Source organism: Haliaeetus leucocephalus, unplaced genomic scaffold (genome assembly GCF_000737465.1).
Source record: "Haliaeetus leucocephalus isolate CR32 unplaced genomic scaffold, Haliaeetus_leucocephalus-4.0 Scaffold173, whole genome shotgun sequence".
Taxonomy (NCBI): Eukaryota; Metazoa; Chordata; class Aves; order Accipitriformes; family Accipitridae; genus Haliaeetus; species Haliaeetus leucocephalus.
Window position 1 is genome coordinate 14,238,426 of NW_010972609.1, and position 23,888 is coordinate 14,262,313.

The following is a 23,888-nucleotide window of genomic DNA, read 5'->3' on the forward strand; positions in this document are numbered from 1 at the left end:
CCCCCTGGGGCGTGCCAGCAGGCCCCCCCAAACAGCCCTTGCGCGGAGCGCCCGCCCGCTCCCTCAGGGCGCTGCCCTGCCTCAGGGCGGCAGCCTCGGCGTTCCGTGGCTCTCTTCTCCGGGGGAACCGTAAAAAAAAAAAAAAACACAACAAAAATCCTTATTTTTTTTTATTTTCCTTCTAATGGGTCTGCGAGCCGGAGGTCACATACACGCTTCAGTACCTTACCGCGGCAGGTGAATGCAAAGAGCGCTCGGCGGCGTGCCATTTCCACCTGTCAGGGTATACATCCACCTGCCAGCCAGGCCGCAGCCTCTAAAAAAGGCTGAAATCTGTGGGGAAAAAAACAACCTTACAGCTATCTGGGAGCCCGCTTAGCCGCCTTCTTCAAGATGACAGGCAAGGGTATACCACATGTGGCACTCGTGGCCGGAGAACAGAGGTCTTGCAGGTTCCCCACGCGCTGCTCCTGGGGCACCCTCTTGGCAGGTCCATATCCTGGAGTATGCCTGCCATTTCCTGCACTGGAAAAATGAAATCTGCAGAAAAACATTACAGAGCTCATGTGGGAGATGAACAAACGTTCCTCCAGCAGATCGCTTCTAATGGGCGACAGCATCAGACAGTTCTCAACTACTGTCCTCCTTTCCTTTCCATTTCTTCTCTCACTAAACTAATAGGAGTTTTGAATGTAATCTGGCTGTGTGCGATAACTGAGAAGTAATCTCAGGTACAAAAGCATACATAGATATTACGGGGATTTCTTCCCTCTGTGTTGACAGTATCACAACTGATTTGCCACTTTATGGAGTTACAAGTATGTAAACAAAAATTTGGAATGAACTTCTTTCCCTACATTAATCGATCTCTTACTTTTTAAGCCTCCCTACCACACAGTAAAGATACCAGAAAACTGCCTTTTGGAAAGTGGACTGTGCAAGTCTGATGGCCAATTCAGTGGAAAACACAGGGGATTCAGCTAGGTGAATGGAGACAAATGCTAGTCCTATCCCCATAACCTACCAGAAAACTGCTAGATCATAACAGAACAGACCAAACATAATAGCAGCATGCTTCTACAAGTAGTTAAGATCTCTTCAAGAAAGCTCATACAATTTTTTCCTCCCTTGCTCAATGAGGCGTGAGGCAGACAGTAATCAAGAACGAAGGTTGTTGCTGGTACAGCCATAGCAGAAAATAATTAGGTTTAGAACAACCTTTATCAAGTTTTTCCATCATATGTATTGTCTACTGATGCCATTCTGCTTCTGTGCTGAAGTTGCTGTCTGTGACACAATGAATGACCTTGCAATTTCAGTGTTCAGTTTGGAGAGTACCACAGCCTCAACGGAAAGCCACACAACTGGACTGCTCAGGATCAGTCCCTCAAGAATTGGCACTGCAGATTCCAGTATGTGCTATACATCGCTTGCCCAGCAAGTACAGTACCTCTTCAGTAATGAAGTTCTGCAAACAATCGTGATCGTAGTCAGTGACAGTGGTCATTACCTTTTGGATGTTGTTTGTTTTGTGAATAATACTGAAGAAGTACTGTGAGGCAAGTTCAAAATAAATCTGCATCCCTGCAAAGGCGTTAGCCGTTTTATGGAAAAGAAGGTCATAGTACCACTAGCAGAACTCCTAAAAGAACAGTTTTAGATTTTAAGCTGTTTCTGCACAGTCCACTAACAAGGCAGAACCTGACATATGCTTTTTTCAAGCAGCAGCACAGGCCCTCTGCCAGGACATGTTGCTGTAGTTCAGCAGACTTACAATAACTTACACACATTGAGGATCTGCTTTTTGGCCCTTCGAGCTTTCTCAATGAATCAGCATCTGGTTATTTTTAAATATTGCTTATTAAGACATGATGTTCTCCATATCAGAGGCTGATGTATAATGTCAAGCAGATACTTTAGTTTCCAGCTGTCCACATTCAATGCAACTAAGTTTCAGAAAGGAAGTATTAACAGACAACTCAGCTTAAATAAGAGAGACTGACCTTATCTTTTTCTGCCATAGGATGCTAAGATCATTACATATTGGTCTTTCTTGCACTTGAGAATCCCAGCTAGGTGGATTCACAACAGCATCTTGTACCCAGCATTGTGAAAGCCTGTCCAGAAGCAGAAACCATAGCTTGGCACTTAGGAGGAGCGTGTCCCATGGCTGCAGCAGCAGTGGCAGTGGTCGAAATAGCCAGGCTGGCGCTCAGCCCCTAGCAAATGGCAGCTGGGGCTTTGTGAACCCCAGGGCAAGGGGGAAAGGGTCATGGGACCTTGAATGGGTGAGACATAGGGTAGGATGCCAAACTTGCCACGGACTGGCTCTCTGTGAATGGAAGATATGGTGAGAACTGTCTTTCCTCCTTCCTGGTGTCTCACTTTGCTTGGTCCTACCCTTCCCTGAGGCCCATATTTGTGCGAAAGCTGCTGACCTCCAGGAGGGTGTTTGCAGGGCAGGATACGTGAAAGAGCAGCAGCAACCTGGCACATCACCTCCAAGCCCCTGGCCCTACCCTGCACCGTACATGCGAGGCTGACAGTGTCCTAGGTGCTGTGTCCCCAACCCAGAGAAGCCCCTGCCCTGAAGAGGGGAGAAAGGAAGTTTTTCTTGGGGACTGTCACCAGTATAACCTTGCACACTGCATTCTCTGGGATGGTGGGCTCTGTGGTAGAGACCCTCTGTGAACAGGGGCAAGTATTCTGGGCAAACTGGTTTCTGTGGTAAGAGAAACAGGAAATTAAAGCATTACTGGGACCCCAAGAGCTATGGTCTGGGACACATGCAATGGCAGCTGCCTTCACCCCAGTCTCCTACAGACTCTGTGGCTACATGCTTTTTTGGAGGGTGGAAACATAGTGAACCCTATGATGGGCTGTTACAGAATGATCTTCATGAACATTTATCTAAACCCTTTTAATAGACAATTTGAAAATAATTTTGTTTCACAAAGGTCCTAGCATAGACTAATGTTTGAGAATACAGCATTCCTTTTAAATTTTTAATCTCAAGCATTTAAATTTTAAATTTCTCCCTGTTTCACAGTAAAAAACAACTAGGAAAGGCTGATAGATATTTACGGTTGTTAGTAGGTTAGATGTTTGGAAACACTTAGAAAAAAAATCTTTGTGCATACATAACCAAAATAATCATAGAAACCAGAACAGTAACAACATAGCCTTAGTAGCAACACAGCACTATCATCTCAAGAGTAAGAGTGGTAATACTGCTTCTGTGCGAGCCTTGGAGGTCACCATTGACTAAGCGTGCACCCAAACTACTGATCCAAATTTCTTGGTACTCACTGTTCAACTGTCCTTTAAATTCAGGTGGTGTCTGTGGCCTCTGACTCAAAATCTGCTCTAAACGTCATCTGCAATGAATAACTCCGTATTAACAGATCCTAATGCCAACTAATTTCTAGATAATGAAATACCTTGCCAGTAGGCTAACATTCTGCCTGCACAGAACACAGCCTTGCTACCCCACATACCACCCTGTACTGCTCCTCCAGTAGTTCCTCTCCCCCCCCATCACTTGATCTCTACCTTTTGTTACTGAAGTTCCCTTCTATATTTCAGTTTCTGAAGCTGGCTCTTAACCTCCTGAGCCCAGCACCTCCCAAGCACTAGCAAGAAGGAAGCCAGCAGTACAGTTGTAATTTCTGAAGATATTTTCTGCTGGTTATTTACTTCATCTGTGTATGTTTACACACTTGCTTCAATCAGCCAAAGTAGTACAAGGCAGGCCAGAAGCACTCAGGGTAGTGCTGAAGTTGAACACGGCCAAATGGAGAGATACCATAGCTCCATGAGCAACGAGGGTGTTCTGTTAAATGCAGTCTTGAAGATAAACACACCTTGCCTTACACCATCTGTGGATGGTTGTGAAGCAGTAATGAGGCTTCCTTTACTGGACATAGTAAATTTTAATGTTACAGAAAGGTTCATTCTTTTATTCTATTTGGTTATCTATTGGCCAGAGTTTTGACTAACAACTCTTTGATTTGGTGTCAATTTGGTTTATATGATTTCTAGAGATAAAAATACAAAACCTAGCTTTCAGGATCAAGTCATATATTACCAAACACTGTCTGCTCTAGAAAAGCTTTCAAATGATATCAACTTTCAGCACAAATAAACTGGTAAAGCCAGCGCAACTGGTAATGCCATGCTCTTCCAAATGAGGCCATGGCATTCTGCATATATTCCTACCAAACAAGCTACAAAAAATTCCCCAAACTGGCATTTATCAAGTAATAAAGTGAGAGTTGGATGCATTGCAACTCCTTTCTCCATAAAATATCACCCTATGTATTAAAAAACATAGCACTTTGCCAGCAGTACAGGTCCTCTTACTGACTGAGATGTTTTCTTTGAGACTTGGTAGAAAAGTTAAGGTGGTTAATTATACAGAAAATAGGCTGCAGTTTCTCAGATGCTAAGGGAGGGGTCAAAATAAAATGACAGTCTTGTGGAACACAGAGCTAGTTCCACAGCATGTGGCTTTTGAATTTTATTCAGCTCCACACAAAAGGAAAACAGCATCATTTTTACTGTCTTAAACTTTCATACTACTCCAAATACTAGTCTCATTCCTCTGCTTACCTGGGGGCATCCTGTATTTTTAAGTATGCTAGCTTAGAACAAAGCCAAGGGAAAGGGTTCTCAATAACGTGAAACTACAATTCAGGAAGCATTTCAAAGAGTTTTCTCCAGTGGAGAAAATCATGCAATACTATGACTTGTCCAAATTAAGAGTAATGGAATGGAAATTACAAGTTGAACTTATAAATATTAAACCCTATGGACAAAATCTGCAGTTCTGAAATACAGTCAAGTGATCATCCCAGATACTGAAGTTCGGGGAATAAGTGAAGACCAACTGCAACACAAGTGGCAGGACCAAGTTTCCTCACAAAACCCAAACTGGCTTCAGCTCTGGAAATATCACAAGCAAGAGCGTTATTTATCTCAGTGTTCACCTTTGTTCTAAACCAGTAAGTCACCTGTGTGTGTGAACTACACTGCAACCATTTTATACGTCATAACTTTCAGTTTAAAAGCACCATCCAACCAGTTTTGAGGTACCTGAGGCCTCCATGCCAACTGCATGTGGCAGCAAATAGTCTTCCATAAATTAATTTTTCCTGCAAGTTTCAGCATCTCTCACACTCCTCATAAACAGGGCTCCCCATAGCCCTGGCCCATATCACACGCTATACGCTGCCACCACCACCTTCCCTGAGTACAGGCAGCTAGCAAACAGAAACCAGGTTAATAAACGGTTTGCTGGTTCACTCATTTTGGCTGGGGAAGAGGGTTGTTAACAACAGCGCATCACTCTGCATGAACTCTGAAGATTCACCTTATGTGACCGGGCTGCCTGTCTACGCATCATTTACAGTCACAACTGACACTGCTGCAAAGGTCTCAAAAACAGACTTCCTGCACATTCTATAGAAATCAGGAACCAGATAAAGTGGATTGACTCACATTAGTGCCCCTCCTGTGCAAAAATAATGATAAGCAGAGTCCTTTATCAATTGCAGAGCAGCAGGTCAATCAACAGGTGTAGCACTCTAACATATATACCACTTCTTTGTCTAGGCAAATCTCATTACTTACTGGATGTGTTGAGAGACCACAAAGTATTCGTGCAATGCAACAGCTGGAAGAAGCTGGCGGGGAGGAGAATTATTGTGATAGGGAGTTGAGGACAGACCCATAACAAACATCATATATCCTTACTTGTGTCATTCAAGGAAGCTAGTTACCTCTCATGAAGAAGTCCACAAAAGAGGTTAAATACATCGAGAAGTACATGTAAGGCACTTAAAAACATCCTTTTACACTCAGTGTGTGCATAAGTATGCTCTCACAGTTATTCCAAGTGCACTAATAAAGCCTGGAACTCTACACTCAAGTGTTTTTCAAGTCAGAATCAAGACCATTCCTTTAACAAGATAAAAACCCACTGAAGCTCTTGATTCTCTTTAAATTGTCAATTGCTATCAACTTTCACACACATAATAATGATAGGAGATGGCATCAGACACTTTGTCTTTCCTCAACCAAGGAACATTGAGAAACTGCACAGAAGTTGCATCCAGCACACAAAGAAATTTATGAATTTGCCAGTGCAGGGAAAAGGATATAGGTAAAAATTAAGACTCCCATGAAGAACTGAACAGAGAAATCCCCAAAGCAAATTAAGTACCAGACAGTTTGGGAAAACAAAGCCATTCATCACTTGTGGGCAGAGATGTTAGGACTAAACTGGTGACATGTTTCATTACTTCAGGAACCTCTTCTGTCACTCATTTCATCCCACAAAGTATGTTAAGCATGATGTCAAAGGCTTTTGGGATCCCTAGGCTCATGGAAAAAATAAATAAATGTTTCCATATGCATTTGAAGTGGTAAGAAAAGGCTATCTATGGGATGACTATACTGCAAGTTCTGTCTTGTGGAACTAAAATGTTATTTCAAATAAATTTCAACTAAAATTTGCCTTCAAATGAGGGAAATCTGGAATTATTTTTTTTCCGAACCTGAGTAAAATAATTCTATTGCTTCCAGAGAAGTACAGCTTTACTGGCTGGATTAAGATAATAATTCAATGTAGAATCACTCTCCACCTGAACAGAATATATTTGCTTTGAAATAATGACTGCTTACAGCTATTAAGATACATTAAAAATCAAGGGAATTCCATACAAGGGAATTCCAAACAAGGTAAGTTTTCATGCCTTCTAAACAAGGTACTCATAGGACACTGATTAAATGCTAATTTGCAATATGATTTAAAAAAAATATTTTTTTTTAAGCACAAGAGTGTGCAAGCATTGCTGTTTCAAAAGACAGACAGATGGGCTTACTTTGATGTGTACTCATTTATCTATTTGGAAATGGGTCACAGCACTAGCTGATCAGAACAGTCACTGGTATTTACCTCCACCTGTCAAAGCAGTAAATAGTTCCATAGGAGACAGCAATCGAGGAGGTTCAGATTATTTACACTGGAATAGGAGAATCTGAGAAAGATGCTACTTATGAAACTGCAGGATGAAACACCACACTCCAGATAGAAGAGATTAAAGGCAACTGGCACACTTGTGTATATTATCGTTCTAAAGTACATGTACCTCCAAATATATATATTATGTCACAAGCGGGAGATGCCCACAACTATCAGACCTTTTCTGAATGCTTAAGTGACTCCATTAATTTTTCATACATTCTTGCTGGCAGCACGAGAACAAGAGAACTATTCTTGGAGAACATTCAGCCTAATGCTATTGTATGTGACAGCTCAGACGAAACCAGCAGAAGAGAATTCTGAAAAATCTTCCATAAAGTAAACCAATGAGAAATAGCAGTAGAATGTTTAATGCCTGTAATTTATTGTATACATACTCTGCAAAACTTATATGCATTTGGTGTGTGCAAAAGTATACACTTCCTTGACAGCACCAGAAAACAGTTAAGCTATGTATGAGTTTTTAACCTGATTTGTCACATTGTGTAAAAAGACATTGTGCACAAATGTTATCCCCAAAGAAAAAAAATCATTGGCTAAAACTAGAAGCACCCTTATTTACACACTAACACTTTAATATTGCATCACACCCACTCACCAAAATAAATAGAAGTACATTCATCACAATTTAAACACCAGTCTCTCCATATATTTATTTTCTGACATGTTTTGGTCTCCAGAAATATGCTATATCTAGAAATATGCATCAGCTACTAGATTATGTTACAAAATGCAAAAAAAATAGAAAATTAGTCTTCCTGGACAATATTTTGGACTTTACACAAAAATAAATCCAGATTTCCATAGAGATCTCATATACTTCTTGAAAGATTTTTATTTTAAAGCACAGCACAGAGTTGCACACTAAGGCTTCCTGTGATATGCGAAACCCTGGCCCCCAAAAGACATCACTGTAAAGTGAAATACAGCTCAAGTGTAAATACAAGACATTTTCAAAAAGTAGTCATCAATAGAAAGTGCCCTTCATTTGATTTAGCATTAGCAGTAAAGAAGTAGCTACTGTAGTTGTGCAATCAAAGCCAGACCTGGAAGGGTTTTATGAAAAGTATGTCATTTCACACTATCAAGTTTAAGGATATAGAATCTGAGATAGCAGAAACCAACCAACCTTTTTATACTCCTACATTCATTATTTTTTGACACAATTTAGTAAAAAAGGCACATTGTCAAACAGTGAATTAAAAATCTAAAAACCAAACCAGAATTTCATTAAATACAATTGTTAGCTTAACATCAGATCCTCATAAACCAATATAAGCATTCTTCCAGTTTTTCTTAACCTCAAATTCAGATGCACTTTGGACAAGTACTGAAGTACTCACGTTAGATTAATACTATTAAGCTGGCAAAGAGTAAGTGTGGTTTTGGATACAAGGTCAGGAATTAAAAACCAAAAATCCAGTTCCTTCCTAGCCAATTTACAAATATGAAGCAGATGCAAACACATTAAACCCCAAACATTTGTACAAAATTTGAAAAACATTAGCATCCCATGCCAATTATGAGAAAGTACTTCTTGACTGTAAAATTACAAATGTGTCCTCGAATAATTTTTCATATGAAATAGACAAAATTTAAGCAATGATCACTGTGTGAAAAAACAGTTATACAGTCTTAGGGAGGCTAGCAGAGTACATTCCAGTCACCATCTAAAAGACAAAGGACAAAGTGCTTTACAGATCAAGAGATTTAACTGATCTTGCATGGTTAAATAATCATAAAGTGGTGAAATAATTGGGTTTTATTTAACCTATATTTATCTGAAATGCAGATTTAATTCCCAGCTGAACCAATTTTGAATTAATATATTTCTTTCGCTTCATAAGAGACTTTTTTCCCAACCAGGCAGGAAGTTGCTCACAGCTGATGTAGTCTGAGTTGACAGACCTAGAGCCTTTCTCCATCTAAAAAGAATTAAAAAGTAAAAAAAACCCAGTAACTTGATCACGGTCCCAGTGTTCATTGTCTTGAATGGACAATTCTAGGAACTACAACAGAAAATTTTAGATGGTCCCAATGAAGCAGAGTGAATACAACACACTTCTAAACAAGCAGTGAGGTTACACTATCTTGCATGGTCTCAAGCGCATACACTGAGAAACATTTTTTGTTAGTCAATATAGAAAATTAAAAATACAGAGGAGCAACGATGGCATCTTCATCTGGGCTCCCTGTCAGCTAATACTGAATTACTTCATAGAATCTATTGCAATAGCTTACTCATGTCAGTGTTTTACTGAGGCAGTGAAATGCTACAACATTGACAGAAAACATCTTAAAAAGGCAATTCTGTTTTTTCTTACATTAAGAGTCAGATGTTTAAACTTCAGCAGCTTCCAAGGTTGTTCCTTACAGGTTGCTATCTGAACTGCTTCCTAGAAGCAGCACTGTTAAGAATATCCCCCTGATAGGAAAGGTTCCTTAGTTGTTTCTCTACAAGGTAATTTTTCCATTTTATTCCTTTACTCCCCCCCCCCCAACACATAAAGCCCTTTTTGTACTTTTCCAAGTACTTCCAGCATTAAAACATAACAGCCTCAGCAGCTGAAGCCAGAGGTACTATCAATGGAGTCCTGGAGCTCAAGGCAAAGCCAAGTAGTGATACTGGTGAGCTTTGAAGGGCAACCTGGGGAAATCAAAGTAGATGCAACACCAGATTTGAGCTTCAGACTCATAGTACAACTCCTGTAGACTTACATGAACCCTGTGCTGATTGTAAACAAATTCAGTTACTGAAAGAAACAGTCTTTAAGTGCATAGTTAGAAATAATGTGCAAATATGGGCATTAAGGTAAGTAACTGAACTAACTCTCCTGCTATACTTAACATTTTAGATTTTTGGTTTGATGAAATTAATCACAAGTATTAACTAGTTAACATGAAGTTGTTAATATTGAAAAGCTGCAAACACATTCTAACAAAACTTAGTTCTGATGTGCTTTCTAAATAGTAAACCTAATTAGATAAATGACTGCTTCACATTTTAAATCATTTAACACATCAGATGTTTAATGCAAGAAAAAACATGTGCACCACACACAATTTGTAAAAGCAGCAGAAGCTGTTAAACAAATGTGAAGATTTACAGGGCAGGAAAAGAATTCCCAAGCATACGCTTGAGCCCAAAAGCACAAGTTATATACAAACACTAGAAATTCCTGTTTTCAGGGTGTGTATTTATCATACTGAATTAGATTGGCATTGGAATTCCTGACAAACAACAAAAGCCAACATACTTTTTTGGCCATATCTGTAACTGTACAATTTTCAAATAACATGCACTTTTCTGTTTAGAAATAAGGAGGTTCAAATTATTTTTATGGGTCCTCAAATCAGAAAATATGCAGCACTTTATTGCTTTGAACACCTGTGGCAACGGCTGAATTTACACCCAAGCTGCTTCTGTACAGAAGATGACATTTCAATACTTTGAGGCTCAAGTTGGGAGATAGAGTAGGATATAAAGCAATTTCTCTAAGTCTCAAGAAATATCAGGGAACAAGAATGCTATTCCTTTCTTTCAAGTGAATGCAAAATTGGTTTACTGGTATATGGGCCCACACAGTTCTGAGTCAGTGCATAGCTAGTCAGTATTTCTGCTGGCATCTTGAACTGGTATAATCAATGGAAACATCTATTAATTTTATTCCACTTAATATGCATTAGTGCATTAACTTCTTCATAAAAAACCAACCCTGGCAAGTATTAAAAATAAATATCTTATTTAGGTCAAACTAAAGCCTTGCTTTTCAGTACTTTAATCCCTTTAAATATTCTTTTGCCCTCTAACAAGCAAATGGAAACTGAAGTAGAATAAGAGATGTATGGAGGCAAAGGGTAGCAGAAACATGAACAAAGTCAACACCATAAGTCAGTTAACGTGTCCTCAGCTTCTTAGACTGTCTCTTGCGTTTTAATTCTTCTTCTTCCCGTCTCAATTCTTCTAAGTCCTCCTGAACACCAAGTCTCAAGCTGCCAAAAAAGATGAAATCCTTTATACACTACTACTCAAAAACATGAAATTTGACTTCTACCCCTCCCCCAAGAAAAGCAATTCTAAAATTGTTACAGCTGATTTAGCAAAAATTTTAGATCAGTTCAACAGTCATAAATTTTCTTTAATTATAGCAAGAATACAGCTTTAAGAAAAGAAATCAAGATTTTATCATTAGATTAGAATCAAATATTTTGAGGGAAAATTCTTTAAAACTTTTGTTAAAAAAATCAAGATTGTGAAAAAAACTGATTTTAATATGAAAAGTCTTTTTTTCTGAAAAGCAGCTGCTGAAACACATTCTTCAATTCTTGCCAATGTAACTCCTACATACAAGTCATAGCATGACTGACTCTCACCAGCTTCTGAGAGCCACCTAAACCTTTTACATTAGCAAGGAAGAGAATGGATATGCCTAACAGTAGAGCAGCAAAGATGTTGTCGCAACTTCCTGGCTTGAGGCACCATTCAGGTAGCTACAAGCACAACATTGCTCCACCCTCAGTCCATCTAGCTGCCATGACTCTGGTGAACAGGCCCATGGAAAAGACTCTGCTAATACGGTGTGTTCTAGCTACATCCCTGCATGATTTCTTCAGCTTCCTAGAAGTCAGTACGTTGAAAGTCATACTTAAAACAGTATCTGCAATCACTGATCTCCTCTTCAATAAATAAGGGCAGGATAGTCTTGCTGGTTTGATACTAGGAATGGGTGCATAGCAAAGTTACCATTTTGTGATCAGCTACTGCCTCATTTGCAGCCCTACCAAGTGCATTTGTACATCCATAGCTCATTATGAAGCAACATAAGGCAGTGTAGCATGCAGCTCAATGCAAAAAGTTCAACCACACAACAATGAGGATTTGACTGTTCTGGGCTAAACTGCTCCAGTACAGGCTCTAAAATGGATTTTATGACTAAACAAGCATAGCAAAGTCATCCTGAATTCAGGAAACTGCAGTCATCCAAATTAAGAATAGAAACAAACAGGATCTATGTGATAAAACTCTGGCTTGAAACATCAGTTTTCATTTCAACTCAGAACTTAACTATAATTTTAGTGGGCTTGCTTGGTTAGAAAAAGTTCCTCATTTCAAGAGTCACAATGCTTTTAATCAAACTCTCAGTGAAAAGTAGCTGAGCATTGAAATAGTTAAACTCAATTTTACTCAAGTTTATCTCCCCTTCCTTTATGCTGCATGTGCAGTTAAAAGTTAGCCAGGTATTCAACTCTGCAAAACCTCACTCTAGGTCTTCAAAAGAGAATTCAGTCAACAGCAATATCACTGTAAAATTCCAGTTGTTTCCTCTAACTCCATTTAACAGACTATAGCTTTGCACAAGCTGCAGCTATTCCTCAGGAGCAAGGAGGAATAAGGACACCAACTAACTTAAAAAAGGTGCAAGTTTCCAGTGCTCAAGGCACCTTCTGAATAACAATATAAACATTTCAGTAGAACAAGAAAATTTGGTAACTCAGTATATTCCAATATTTTCCATTATCTATAAAAACCTCTTATAACTTTCACAAAGCTTGGTCCACCAGCCATTAGAAACCAAAAAGAAAATGAGTTTATGAACACCAGATTTTATAATAGCAACCTAAGAATTGTGCAGCTCTAAAGGCCAAAACCAATGGTCAAAACGAATATGAAGATATAATCTTCATATTTGAATTCAGCAATTTCAAAAGTTTGTCAAAGTACTTTTTATACATACATAGAAATATACACACACAAACACATGTATATAGATAAACCCAAATAAATCTTCTTCCAGTCCTCAAACTAGCAGAATATTGTAATGTTTGGGACAAATTGAAGGGTTTAGCTTTTCAACTGAAATGTAAAGTATTTTTTAAAAGATTTTTGGGCAAAAGTTGGGTGTGGGGTTTTTTTGTTGTTGTTTGTTTGTTTTAAACAAGCAAAGTTTGGGATGCATGAGAATGAGCATACAGGATTTATTCACTGTACCCACCACTGGCTGGCTGAGTTTCATCTTTACCTAAGCTTTCTTATAAAAATTGGTAAGGCTTATTTACCTCTGCTATAAAAAGCAGCAAATACCCACTCTAACTTAGCCCCATGACTTGGGCAATAAACAATCTTCCCACTTTCTGAGCTTAAATCCGTGCATACCTCCTAGCTTCTTCTTTCTGTTGCTCTCTCCAGCTGCTCTCCATGTAACGTAAGGCATAATCACTTTCATCTTTGTACCTGGAAATTAAATATTAGTTTTCAGTGCAATAAAAACCATTATAATGTACAGTTGAGTTATGAATTCACATCCCTTCTTAGAAAGAATAATTACCTTGCCATACACAGATTTTAATGTCTTGAAAGAATCTAAGTTACAAGCCTTTAAAATGCTTGCTCTCTTATACCTTATTGTCAGACAAGACTGAAGTATTTAAATAAGCCAAATAAGAGCCTTCATTTTCCAGCAGTTCCTAGTCATACGAAGTTAGATCCTCTTACAGAACAGCTAAAACCATTGCATTTAGCAGTTCATATTCAGGCAGCTACATTTGATTAATTCTGAAATAATACAGACTGCTATAGAAAGCATTTTAACATCCAATAATAGGGAAGAATTGCTATGAACTATATAGGAAAGACATGGAAGAAGCTGTGTTATTTTCCAACTATGTCCTATTGCATCAAATGTTATTGCTTCCCAGAAGAGCATGGCAGGCAGTGTGAAAATTCAAGGTCCCTTCTGCACAGAAGCAGCTCTAATGCTTGTTAAATTTCTGGAATACAAAACCATTTTTGGATAGCAGCAATTCCCCTATTTCTAGAACATTTTTACCTGTTGAACCATATTAATTTCTGTTGTTCTGTTGCTTGTTCTGCAATATCTTAAAACTATTTTTCTTACCTTTTCCGGTCATAGCCAAATATTTCCCGAATATGTTTTGATATTTCTTCTTGGGGTTCCCCTTCATCTTCAATGAAGTCATCCATTTCAGAGTCATATTCATCATCATCATCATCATCTTCTATTTGTCTCTTGTAACTAATAGGTGGTCTTCCAAGACCTAAGTGACAGGGGAAGTGAAAAAAAAACCCAAACATCATTAATATAACATTAATTTAACAGTACTTCTCCTTGCTATATCTTGGGCACATTTATTTTATAGCTCTGGCCTTCAAGGTGGAAAACTTCTGCCTCAAGTTAACTAGCAATTCTCAGAAACTCAGTAAAAAGAAATACTTCCTCTAAGTAGTGCTACAGAAGATTACATATCAGTATCACCAATGGCATCCTGAGGAAACTACCAGACAGAAGTCCATGTTCTTGTTCAAGGTTTTCTAGGCACTTATTTGCTAGAGTCTATGCTGCTTGTTCCTGTTCAGAAATACATTTTTAGAACTGCTTGCTTACTGATAAGATGAATTTGCCAAAACATTTAAATATCAGTCACAGGTTTGCTGTGTGGTTTTAATTTTCATGTACCACTTTAAGCATCTGTTATTTAAGCCACTCAAAATTTTAAAGACTAAGCATAATTAAGCAATGCAGGAAGCGAATCCTTCAATTCTTTTCCTTCTGACAGCATTTGTCTACCAACACCCATCACAGGCTGCTTAGTTTTCTTTCATGTAATACGTCACACCCCAGGCATGTGAATCCTGTATTTCAAGGAATGTGAGCATAGGTAAAACAAAAAAAAAAGTTGCAAAGCAGAAAAAAACCCCCTTCTACTGTTAAATGCACTCTTTAAAAGGCAAATACGGTATTTTGTCCAAGTCTTCCTAACTGTATCTACAATTGTCAAAGACCCTCAGTGGCCTCAACTCAGACATATATAAAAAATACAAAACAAATAACTAAGTGAAAAAATTATTTGCTCTAGAACTTTATACCTTGTGGATGAAACACAGGTCTATGCCCTTGAAAAGACCTCATTCCATTTATCTGTCCATTGCTAGGTCTTGTGACTAGGTTTTTAGAAGAAATAGTTTCCGATACAACAGTACACTTCGGTTTTACAGTTGCACCCAAGCCACTGCCTGGTCGCCCAGGTCCTGCACTTGGGCCGATGCCTGGCCTTCCTGGTCCTGTTCCCAGGCTGCTGCCTGGTCGCTTGGCTCCTGTGCTCGGGCTGACTCCTGGCCTTCCTGGTCCTGTTCCCAAGCTGCTGCCTGGTCGCTTGGCTCCTGTGCTCAGGTTGACTCCTGGCCTTCCTGGTCCTGTTCCCAGGCTGCTGCCTGGTCGTCCAGGTCCAGTGCTTGGGCTGATGCCTGGCCTTCCTGGTCCTGTACCCATGCTGCTGCCTGGTCGCCCACGTCCTGCATTTGTGCTGATGCCCGGCCTTCCTGGTCCAGTGCCTAAGCTGCTGCCTGGTCGCCCGAGTCCCATGTTTGAGCTGCTGCCTGGTCGCCCAGGTCCTGTGCTTGAGGTGCCAGCTGGCCTTCCAGGTCCCACGCTTGAGCCACCACCCAGTCGCCCAGGTCCTGGGCTTGAGCTACTGCCTGGCCTTCCAGGTCCTGCAGCTGAGCCACTGCCCAGTCGCCCAGGTCCAGGGCTTGAACCACTTCCTGGCCTTCCAAGTCCCACACCAGAATTGCTGCTTGATCGCCCAGGTCCTGCACTTGAACCACCACCTGGATGTCCAGGTCCTCCTTTTCCTAAGCTGCTGCCCGATCGTTTTGCATTGGAGTTGATTCCATGCTGAAGGGCTGCAGCATTTCCTGATTTTGTAAGGGCAGACTTTTTCAGGCTGGATTCTTTAGCAGATGGTAGCCTCTGAGCCCCATTAGCTGCTGGTTTTGAGGGTGGCACGTGAGAGCTTGAGCCAGCCTTTCCAATACCATTGACAGGTAATTTACTATGACTGCTACCAGTAGAGCTTTTTAAGGAGCCATTTTGTGAGGTTTTTTCCATTTGATCAAATCTGGAGGAAGATGATGACCGTGAGTGTTTTTCAGTCAATGCTGGTGCTTTGGATTTCTTACCAATACCACTCATAGAAGACGACAGACTGCCTTTTGGTGTGGAATGTTTATCTACTAAGCTTTTGTTAAGTTTTGCATTTACGGATTCTTTCCGAGAAGTCATTTTTGTTGAAGAACTGGATATCCCTGTACTCTTAATCTCCTTCTCACTTTTCTTATGCATTTCTACTCTTTTGTTTTTGCGTCCCAAATACTCCCTCTCTCTCAATTCTTCTGCTGTTCTGGGTCTCTCTTCTACCTTTTTCACCGGTTTTATTTCCACGGGTTCATACTGTTTTTTTTCTGCAAGTCTTAAGAGCTCTGCAAAGTTCAGAGGTGCTGGTGCACTCTTAGGAGGCGCCTTTGGTTTCACTGCAACTTTGGATGGTTTCTCTTCATATTCTTCTTGCTCATGCTCAGATTCAGTCTGACTGTATTCAAGTTGCTCAGTTTCATCTTCTGTTGCATGCTCAGCCTCTGGGGCCTGAGCGACATTCTCACAAGTCCTCCTCTTTTTAGGCTTCTCTTCAACAGGAATGCCATTATAGCCATAAAAATTATCCTTTGTTCGTGAGGCCATAGCTCTTGCCTTTCTGTCATGTTTCAGTTCAATACGTCTAGCCAAGAGTTCTTCCTTCTTTCTTCTTTCTTCCAGTGCTACAAAAGAAAGCCAGGAGAAAGTTATGCAAAAGCACTACCTTTTATTTCAATTTCTTCCAAACTGATAAACCATTTAGGACAGTAATTTAAGGATATCTGGCTAACAGCTACTCAAAATAGACCAGAAAGTGATCAGAGGTCTGCCAACAGGGCAAGCTAACCCACCTGAATCAGCTTCTCTGACAAACAAAGGCAAACAATTAAGTTAAATGCTGCTATTGCAAAACCCACTAAGGTGATTCAACCGAAGCAGCTCTCCAGAATGCTATGCAAACTAAGGAGAATTACTGTGTGAGGAGGTACAGGACTTACAGGATCTCTGGGTAATAGAAGGAGTTCTGAGACAGAGCAGGAGAGTTTTGAGGCTGTACAGAATTTACTAGCAGATGTTTAAAGGAAGATGAGGAAAGGGAGGGAATCAAAGAGTATTGAGTATTTTGTGTAGAGGAGTATAGAGGAGAGACAGAAGCAGCCAGCCACAGATAACTAAGCTGCTGGTCACTACATTTGTCTGGTAGAGCCCTGTGCCCTATCTCCACAGTCTGTCCTATATTCTTACTGAACTGTTTTTAGCTATTTTCTGCATAAGTATGCTATCCACCTTGAGTCTGTGTGTGATCTGCTGACAAAATTCAGGCTGAACTAGCTGGTGAATAGGATGAGAGGTCTGAACACCAGATAGCGGACAGACCAAGGGAGTGGGGGCCAAATACCAGAAAGACTCAGGAAAAGCATCAATTCCTAGAAAATAGATTGGGCTACTCATGCTTTGGGTGCCTGTAAAGGTACCATGCCCTGTCTATGTTATTGTGAAGGGCCATGACTGTACAGAGTGAGTGTGCATGCATGCCTATGTGGAATTCATGCTCAGTCTTGCTTCTGGCTGGACCTGCCAGCAGGGATAAGGAGCAGGCTCATGACTGGCCCGGGAGAGGAAGAATGCCTGGGCCATCCACCTTTAGCAAAACATTAACATCAAAAGCAATGCAGCATTAGTTCATTCTATAGGCTACTTAAATGAAATATAATACAGTGAAAAACCTGTGGCTCAAAGCCTCTGCCATATAAATTTAAAATTCAGACTGTATCAATACACTAGATTAAGACACAACAGGAACTTTTACCATTTTTTCACACAGATAAAGCTTTTCAAAGTTGCCAAGAAGTCCAGATGGTTTCTTGCAATATCTCTTCACCTTAACTACTTCCCGATCTCCAACAGCAAATGCTAGTGTAGCTGATTAATATTTAACTCCTTAAGAATGCATGCAAACATCCCTAGTCTTTACTTAGTTCTGGCTTTCCCTCAGCATCAGTTATGCGCATAAATTCCAGAAACAGATGTGTAGCTGTGTTGAAGATTAACCTAAAATATGAAGTGATCTGTGTCTTTCTATGCAAGATGTTCTTTGTATGTATATTAAGCTGACAGTCTAAAGACACTTAATCATTTGTAATCAGAAACGAGAACAGCTAGCATTCTTTAACCAAGGGCATCCTGGAGTAATTTGGCCTTGAACAATCTCAAAGAAGAATTAAAAGACCAAGAAGAAGGAAACATCCCACCCTAGAAGGCACTGACAGTTGAGTAATTGATAATGGGCATGAAGTCAGTGGACATCTGCAGTAACTGGGGGAAAGGCAAAGGCAGCAGGGGGAGATTGTGACCACCAACTCAATTCAAGACCAAAAAGACCTACCCCTCCCTCCTCGAGCATGCACTGCAGAATAAAAGAACACTGTACCTTGTACCTTGAATTCCAAGCAGGGAAAACCTTAGCCCAATAGAAATGGTGACAGATAAGCAACTATCAACAATTATTTTGGGGAAGGACTTTAGTAACTAAGTGGGTGAATCTAAAACTGTATAAGTTACTTGCTTAACTGCAGGGTGTGCTAGCTTTGTGGGATTACCACCTAGCACCCATCTTTGTGCAAATATGAAATAATGTCTCTCCTGAGTGTGTGACTATTGGCTTATTGCACACTGGGTGACAAACCTGCTTTTCAGACAACAGCTGTATTTGCAAGAGCTTTGAATAGGATGACAAAGTCTCAAAGAGTCAATGAAAGTCTCCCATAGGAAATATTTTGGACTGTTACCTTTTTTTCTTTTTTCTTCTTCTTGCCGTCTGAGAAATGCTTGCACTGCTGCAGACTCTACACCCTTGACTTTTGGAACCTTTTTGGGAGGACCAACAGCCAAACTGTACCTTTTCTGCAAAGAACAAAGGATTATGTCAGAAAAGTTAAGAAATGTAAAAATCTTAAAGTTTTTAAAACTGAGGAGTTGTGTAACAGTCATGTACTTGACTTTAAGCATAGAGATGGTACAGAATATACAACAATGAATTCCCATTGAAGCTGAGAGCTGTGACAGATACACTTGACTCCTAGCTGTACTTTGGTTCAGGCTAAGTAGCAACAGGCCTCATGTCCTTGGGGTGAACTTGTGAGCTAGAAAGCCCCTGGCTCACATACAAGGGAGTGAAGGCGTCTTGAAAAATATTTCAAAAGGAGGTTTTGAAACCCAAAAGTGCAAGATAACCAAAATACAAAACAAGATACCAGAGCTAAAATGAAGACATATGTGTCGTCTATACTATTGACTAGCAGCCAACTACTTCACCCTATAAATATTACCAGCAGGATGGGCCCAATTTGAGCTCTCCCTGAATTGCAGCTGGACTGCATGCCAGGTAACTCTCCCCTTGAGCAGGGATGCCTCTCAAGGTTAGAGATTCCTTACCTGAGACTGAGATTCTTCCTTACCTAAGGCAAAGAGATCCCTTACCTGCAACAGATCCTTGGTGAGTGATAGCATGCTGAAAAGCAAGGGGATCCACTCTGAGCCTTGTGACTCAATAGGAGGGTCCTCCTTACTCTTTGCATCTCCAGTCTGTGTGAATCATTTTAACTCAAACTCAATTTTCCTTTCTATGTTTCTTCCATGTAGTAGTTAATTAATAAGGTGAACCTTGCCATCAAACTTATTGAACCATGTCAAAGCACTGTTAAACTTTGTTGAATTCCATCCAACTTATTGAACTCTGTCAAATTATTATTTTATCTCAATAAAATATATTGCTGCTTCTCTTTTGAGTGAAGTGCATTCCATTCCTCTGCAACAAGAGTGCACTCCGCTTTCTGAAAGAATGAACAGGAAACCAGAAGACAGGTAGGTAAACCAAGAGAAATGCGTGAAAGGCACTAGACTGAGAAGGAATGCAATAGCTGCATCAGTAATGGAATAAAAATATTTCAGTTCAGTCTTAGTCTTTGACCAAGCACGAAACAAAAGCAGACTACAGCCCAAGCTGCCAGAGTCTGTTCAATTCCAGACTGCAGGTTTACTGGAAGTCTTTTTTGTAGACACTCATTTCAGTTTCAGGTTATCTTATTCAGTGAAAATAAATAAATCAACTCAAAAAAATGGAATTACATCAAAAGTAAGTTGGAACTGATTTGACCAGCATAATTAGTAGGTTGATCTGAAACCAGTGATACTGATTTTCGTTCCTGCTGCAGTGATCTTAAACAGAAGACTATTGTACATCAAGGAGTTAGTGATCAGCATACCAGTTGACCTGAATAGGTGCAGGCCTGCACTCTACTGTACTTATCACCCGAGACCACTGGATGAACTCAGCAGACTAATTTTGACAGAATATGCAGCTCCCACTTGGCACCTGGCGATTACACCACTTGCATGTAGAGTAATTCACCTGGAGAAGAGAAGGCTCCAAGGAGACCTTATTGCAGCCTTTCAATACTTAAAGGGGGCTTATAAGAAAGATGGGGACAGACTTTTCAGTACGGCCTGTAGCGACAGGACAGGGAGAATGGTTTTAAACTAAAAGAGCTTAGATTCAGACTAGAGATAAGAAAGAAATTTTTTATGATGAGGGTGGTGAAACACTGGAACAGATTGCCCAGAGAGGTGGTAGATGTTCCATCCCTGGAAGCATTCAAGGCCTGGTTGGACGGGGCTCTGAGCAACCTGATCTAGTTGAAGATGTCCCTGCTCATTGCGGGGGCGGGGGGGGGGATTGGACTAGGTGACCTTTAAAGGCCCCTTCCAACCCAAACTATTCTATGATTCTATGTCTCATTATATCTTGAAGTGAAGCAGCAGCTTTTCATATAACATCCTTTTGCTTGGAAATGATAAACAGAGCTGTTTACTTCCAAGAACATCCTATAAAAGCTCTAAAGACTACAACACTGGTGATCCTCACTACAGACAGGATTTGCACAGCTTGCCATGCCTAGACGTCTGTCCAGTGCTGTACAACTCAGGGTTCCAGCAGCTGAACAGATGTAAAGTTATCTATGCTATCCCCTTTTTTCCTTCTCTGGTTATATGCAATAAACATTATTTTAATCAATACGTTAAGAGTCCAAGTGCCTTTCTTACTGGGATCTATAACAAACACTTGCACTAGTGTGCTACACCTGTCCTGACATTACCTTTCATAAATGTACCAGTCATCAGACTGGGCTTTAGAATGGTAAAATGGAAAGAAACAAAGACTTTTCTGAACTTCTTCCCACAAACAGACTAGAGAAGAAAAAGCAGTAAGACAGACACACTTGCAAAGATAAATACAATAGAAGCCAGTTAAACCCAGAAGCAGATGGAAAGCAGAAGAATACATTTAGAAGAAATCCCAAACTCTTTGAGGTTTGAGAGGTTTGTGGTTTTTTTGGATTTCAGTAGTAAGACAACAGATTACAACCTAAACCAAGATATTCCACATGGAAAGTCAGAATCCCCACCAAATGAAAGAGCTGTGAAATACAGTCCCAAATGAAAACAATATAACTAATAAAAAAAGCCATCCAAGTCAGTATTCCCATAAATATCTTCCTATCCAGATATAGCCTTATGAAACTTAACTAAAAAAATTAAATTATCTGGTAAAGATACCTACATCCAATAATCAGGCAAGCTAGTAGCATACCTCCCTATAGATTTCAATATCATCCAATGGCAGCCTTCATTCTAATTTCTGATTCATTGAAACAGCAGCACATGAATAGATCCTTGAATTACTTTAATTACTAACATGCAAACTCATACATTAGCTTGTATATATACATGCACTAAGAAGCAAGGTTCAGAGACTCATTTGTAAAATGCAGCCAAAACTGGCTCCAGGAAGGGCAGCTACAATACCAGCTATTTGTAGTCGCCTTTAAGTGATTTCTAAGAAAAATTACTAAAACAAAATTACAAAGATACACCATCCACGTACGTTGCAGTAGTAAAACCTGACATGTTGCCTCATCACATTAAAGGCCTACCACATTTACTGAGATTTACATCTGCGTAAGAGAATTTACCACAATCTGAGAACTGATTTTGTAAATCCTTATCACTTAGAGAAGTTCCAACTCTGAAGAATTTTTGGTACTTACAATTGAAATTATTACAACTGATCATCATAGGTAGGACTATTTAAAGGATAAGCAGATAGCTGGAGCTGGGCCCCTCTCTTCTGGGAAGCCGAGATCCTTCCCTCCCCAACTTGTGTTGTTTACACCAAAAGTATTCTAAGATCTAACTGTTCAGGAAATCCAAACCATGATGCAGTATTGTCTCTCAATTTTTGCTCAAATGTAGCCCATGATTCAGTGGCCCAAAGTAATCTGGCATGCTCCATCTAAATCAGAACAGATAAGAGAGGCAAAGCAATCCATGTATCATCAGTGAAAATCCTTTCAGAAAAAGGTTGAAGCAAATTAGTACCTTAGAAACAATTTGAGGTACTCTGTAGTATACTTGTGTTAGTATAATGCAATGTAACTTCTCTTACTTGCAAAGTTAAACATGTCATGTTTTGCCATTGGTAACCTAATTTGGCAAAGCTTGGTTTAATTATTCAATTTCTACACAGTTTTTAAAAACAGACAAAACAGAGGATTTTCAAACAGAGGATATGGTTGAACTTGCTCTTAAGGGTCTTTTCCAACCTAAATGATTCTATGATTCCGAAAGAGTTGTACACCTAAGGAGCACCTTTGAAAACTGCTAAACAGCAGGGACAAATGTAGATTGATGTATCCTGTTAGGAAGCCTTATAAAGAATTAAAGTGATGTGGAAGCAGCTTTCAGGCTTTGTTTTGCTGCACTACGACCAACAGTCCTATCCAGGAGCAGGTTTGTAAAGCAGCTTGATAGACATGCTGTTTTCTCACTGCCACTAGTATGGCAAACTGTGCAAAACTCAAGATTTAAAAGTCTTCCTATCAGTAGCATTTCTTGATATTGACTAACAACTGCATACGTAGGTAAATGATTCATAAATGAATATCCATTTTCTGTACTGTGAATCACTATTAATGTTGATAAAAGTTTTGTTCACCATTTAGAAATCACATAAAATAATCAGCTTTAGTCTTTTTAAAAGCACTGAACCATGCATGTGTTCCACAAGCACTGAAAGTTTTACATACACTGCAAATGAACATGCATCAGACTTCAGGTAAACCAGACAAAATAAGCCAGGGCATGTCACTACTTTATCATCCAAGCAGCAGCTGTGATATTCTGGCTTTTCATAGCTATTGCCAAGTTAGTTAAATCAACAGAGAAACAGAAATGTTTAGCCTTTAGAAGACAGCAGGTCAAGCCATTACCAGAACGCTGCACTACTCAAGTTGTAAACACTGATTATCTCTCTGGGCAGCACTGAGTGACAGCTCTAACTGAATACTGCTGAGATACACAAACTGGGCACTGCTTTACCCAAAGGAAAAAGTAAAGACTGCGGAAGTATCTGTCTTCAACTGTGTACCCTCAAGAAATGACAAGTCTTTTCCTACCAGTAAGTAGTGTTTCTCCTGAGGTTTCTCATTTTTTACCTTAATCTCTGCAAATTGTGCCATAACTACCTACCCAATAACTGAATCTGACTAACTGAAAGGGTTAAAGCTCCAAGGACAAGGAGATGTTGTAAATAAAGGTTATGACTCCTTCTGTTTCCTGAGAAGATAATGACCTTTAGCCCTTTTTCAGATAAATTAGCTTGGTTTGTCAGTATGGTTTGCATCAAAAGTATGTTAATCAAGGAAGAGTAGATAGTAGAGTAGCCCACGAACATTCTTTAGGTTAAGCTATCCAAACATGTAAAATGTGCCACTGCGCAGATTCCAAGGAAAAGGTCAACTAGCAGACAAGTGATGAAGACTATCAAAGACCACCAGAGGACCCCAAAAGACCAC

At 39.8% G+C, this 23,888-nt stretch overlaps 2 protein-coding genes across 7 annotated transcripts in view; both read right to left on the minus strand.

Annotated features, from left to right (window-relative positions):
* The window catches only part of UEVLD (UEV and lactate/malate dehyrogenase domains), a 30,593-nt gene extending 19,601 nt beyond the window's left edge, over window positions 1-10,992 (minus strand). For all 3 annotated transcript variants that reach the window (XR_774141.1, XM_010563866.1, XM_010563868.1), the window contains exon 1: window positions 10,932-10,992. Coding sequence is in view for 2 of the 3 variants with exons in the window: in XM_010563866.1 (XP_010562168.1) it covers window positions 10,932-10,934 (3 nt within the window). In the remaining variant the exon portion in view is untranslated. The remainder of the gene's footprint in view (window positions 1-10,931) is intronic.
* SPTY2D1 (SPT2, Suppressor of Ty, domain containing 1 (S. cerevisiae)) lies at window positions 7,424-18,985 on the minus strand. Of its 4 annotated transcripts, none has more exons than XM_010563862.1 (6): window positions 18,765-18,985; window positions 14,931-16,658; window positions 13,942-14,101; window positions 13,200-13,277; window positions 10,932-11,038; window positions 7,424-8,970 (listed from the first exon to the last, which is right to left on the minus strand). In XM_010563862.1, exons 1-5 carry the CDS (start codon window positions 18,982-18,984, stop codon window positions 10,942-10,944), a joined length of 2,283 nt encoding a protein of 760 aa, XP_010562164.1. In that variant the 5' UTR covers window position 18,985; the 3' UTR covers window positions 7,424-8,970; window positions 10,932-10,941. The 4 variants fall into 4 exon arrangements, with proteins under 4 accessions (XP_010562164.1, XP_010562167.1, XP_010562165.1 ...); XM_010563865.1 differs by lacking the exon at window positions 7,424-8,970 and having other exon boundaries at window positions 9,541-11,038; window positions 14,931-15,209; window positions 15,276-16,658; XM_010563863.1 differs by lacking the exon at window positions 7,424-8,970 and adding an exon at window positions 9,541-9,692.
* Between the last annotated feature and the right edge of the window lie 4,903 nt (window positions 18,986-23,888).

What these genes read in the sequence shown, in the direction of transcription:
- SPTY2D1 (XM_010563862.1), bottom strand. Translation starts at nt 18,984, where the DNA reads ATGCTTAAAGTCAAGTACATGACTGTTACACAACTCCTCAGTTTTAAA. An exon ending in ACCTGTGTTTCATCCACAAG is followed by an intron (nt 14,102 to 14,930) that starts GTATAAAGTTCT and finishes CCTGTCACTTAG; the next exon opens with GTCTTGGAAGACCACCTATT. An exon ending in CAGAAAGAAGAAGCTAGGAG is followed by an intron (nt 11,039 to 13,199) that starts GTATGCACGGAT and finishes CTTTTTTGGCAG; the next exon opens with CTTGAGACTTGGTGTTCAGG.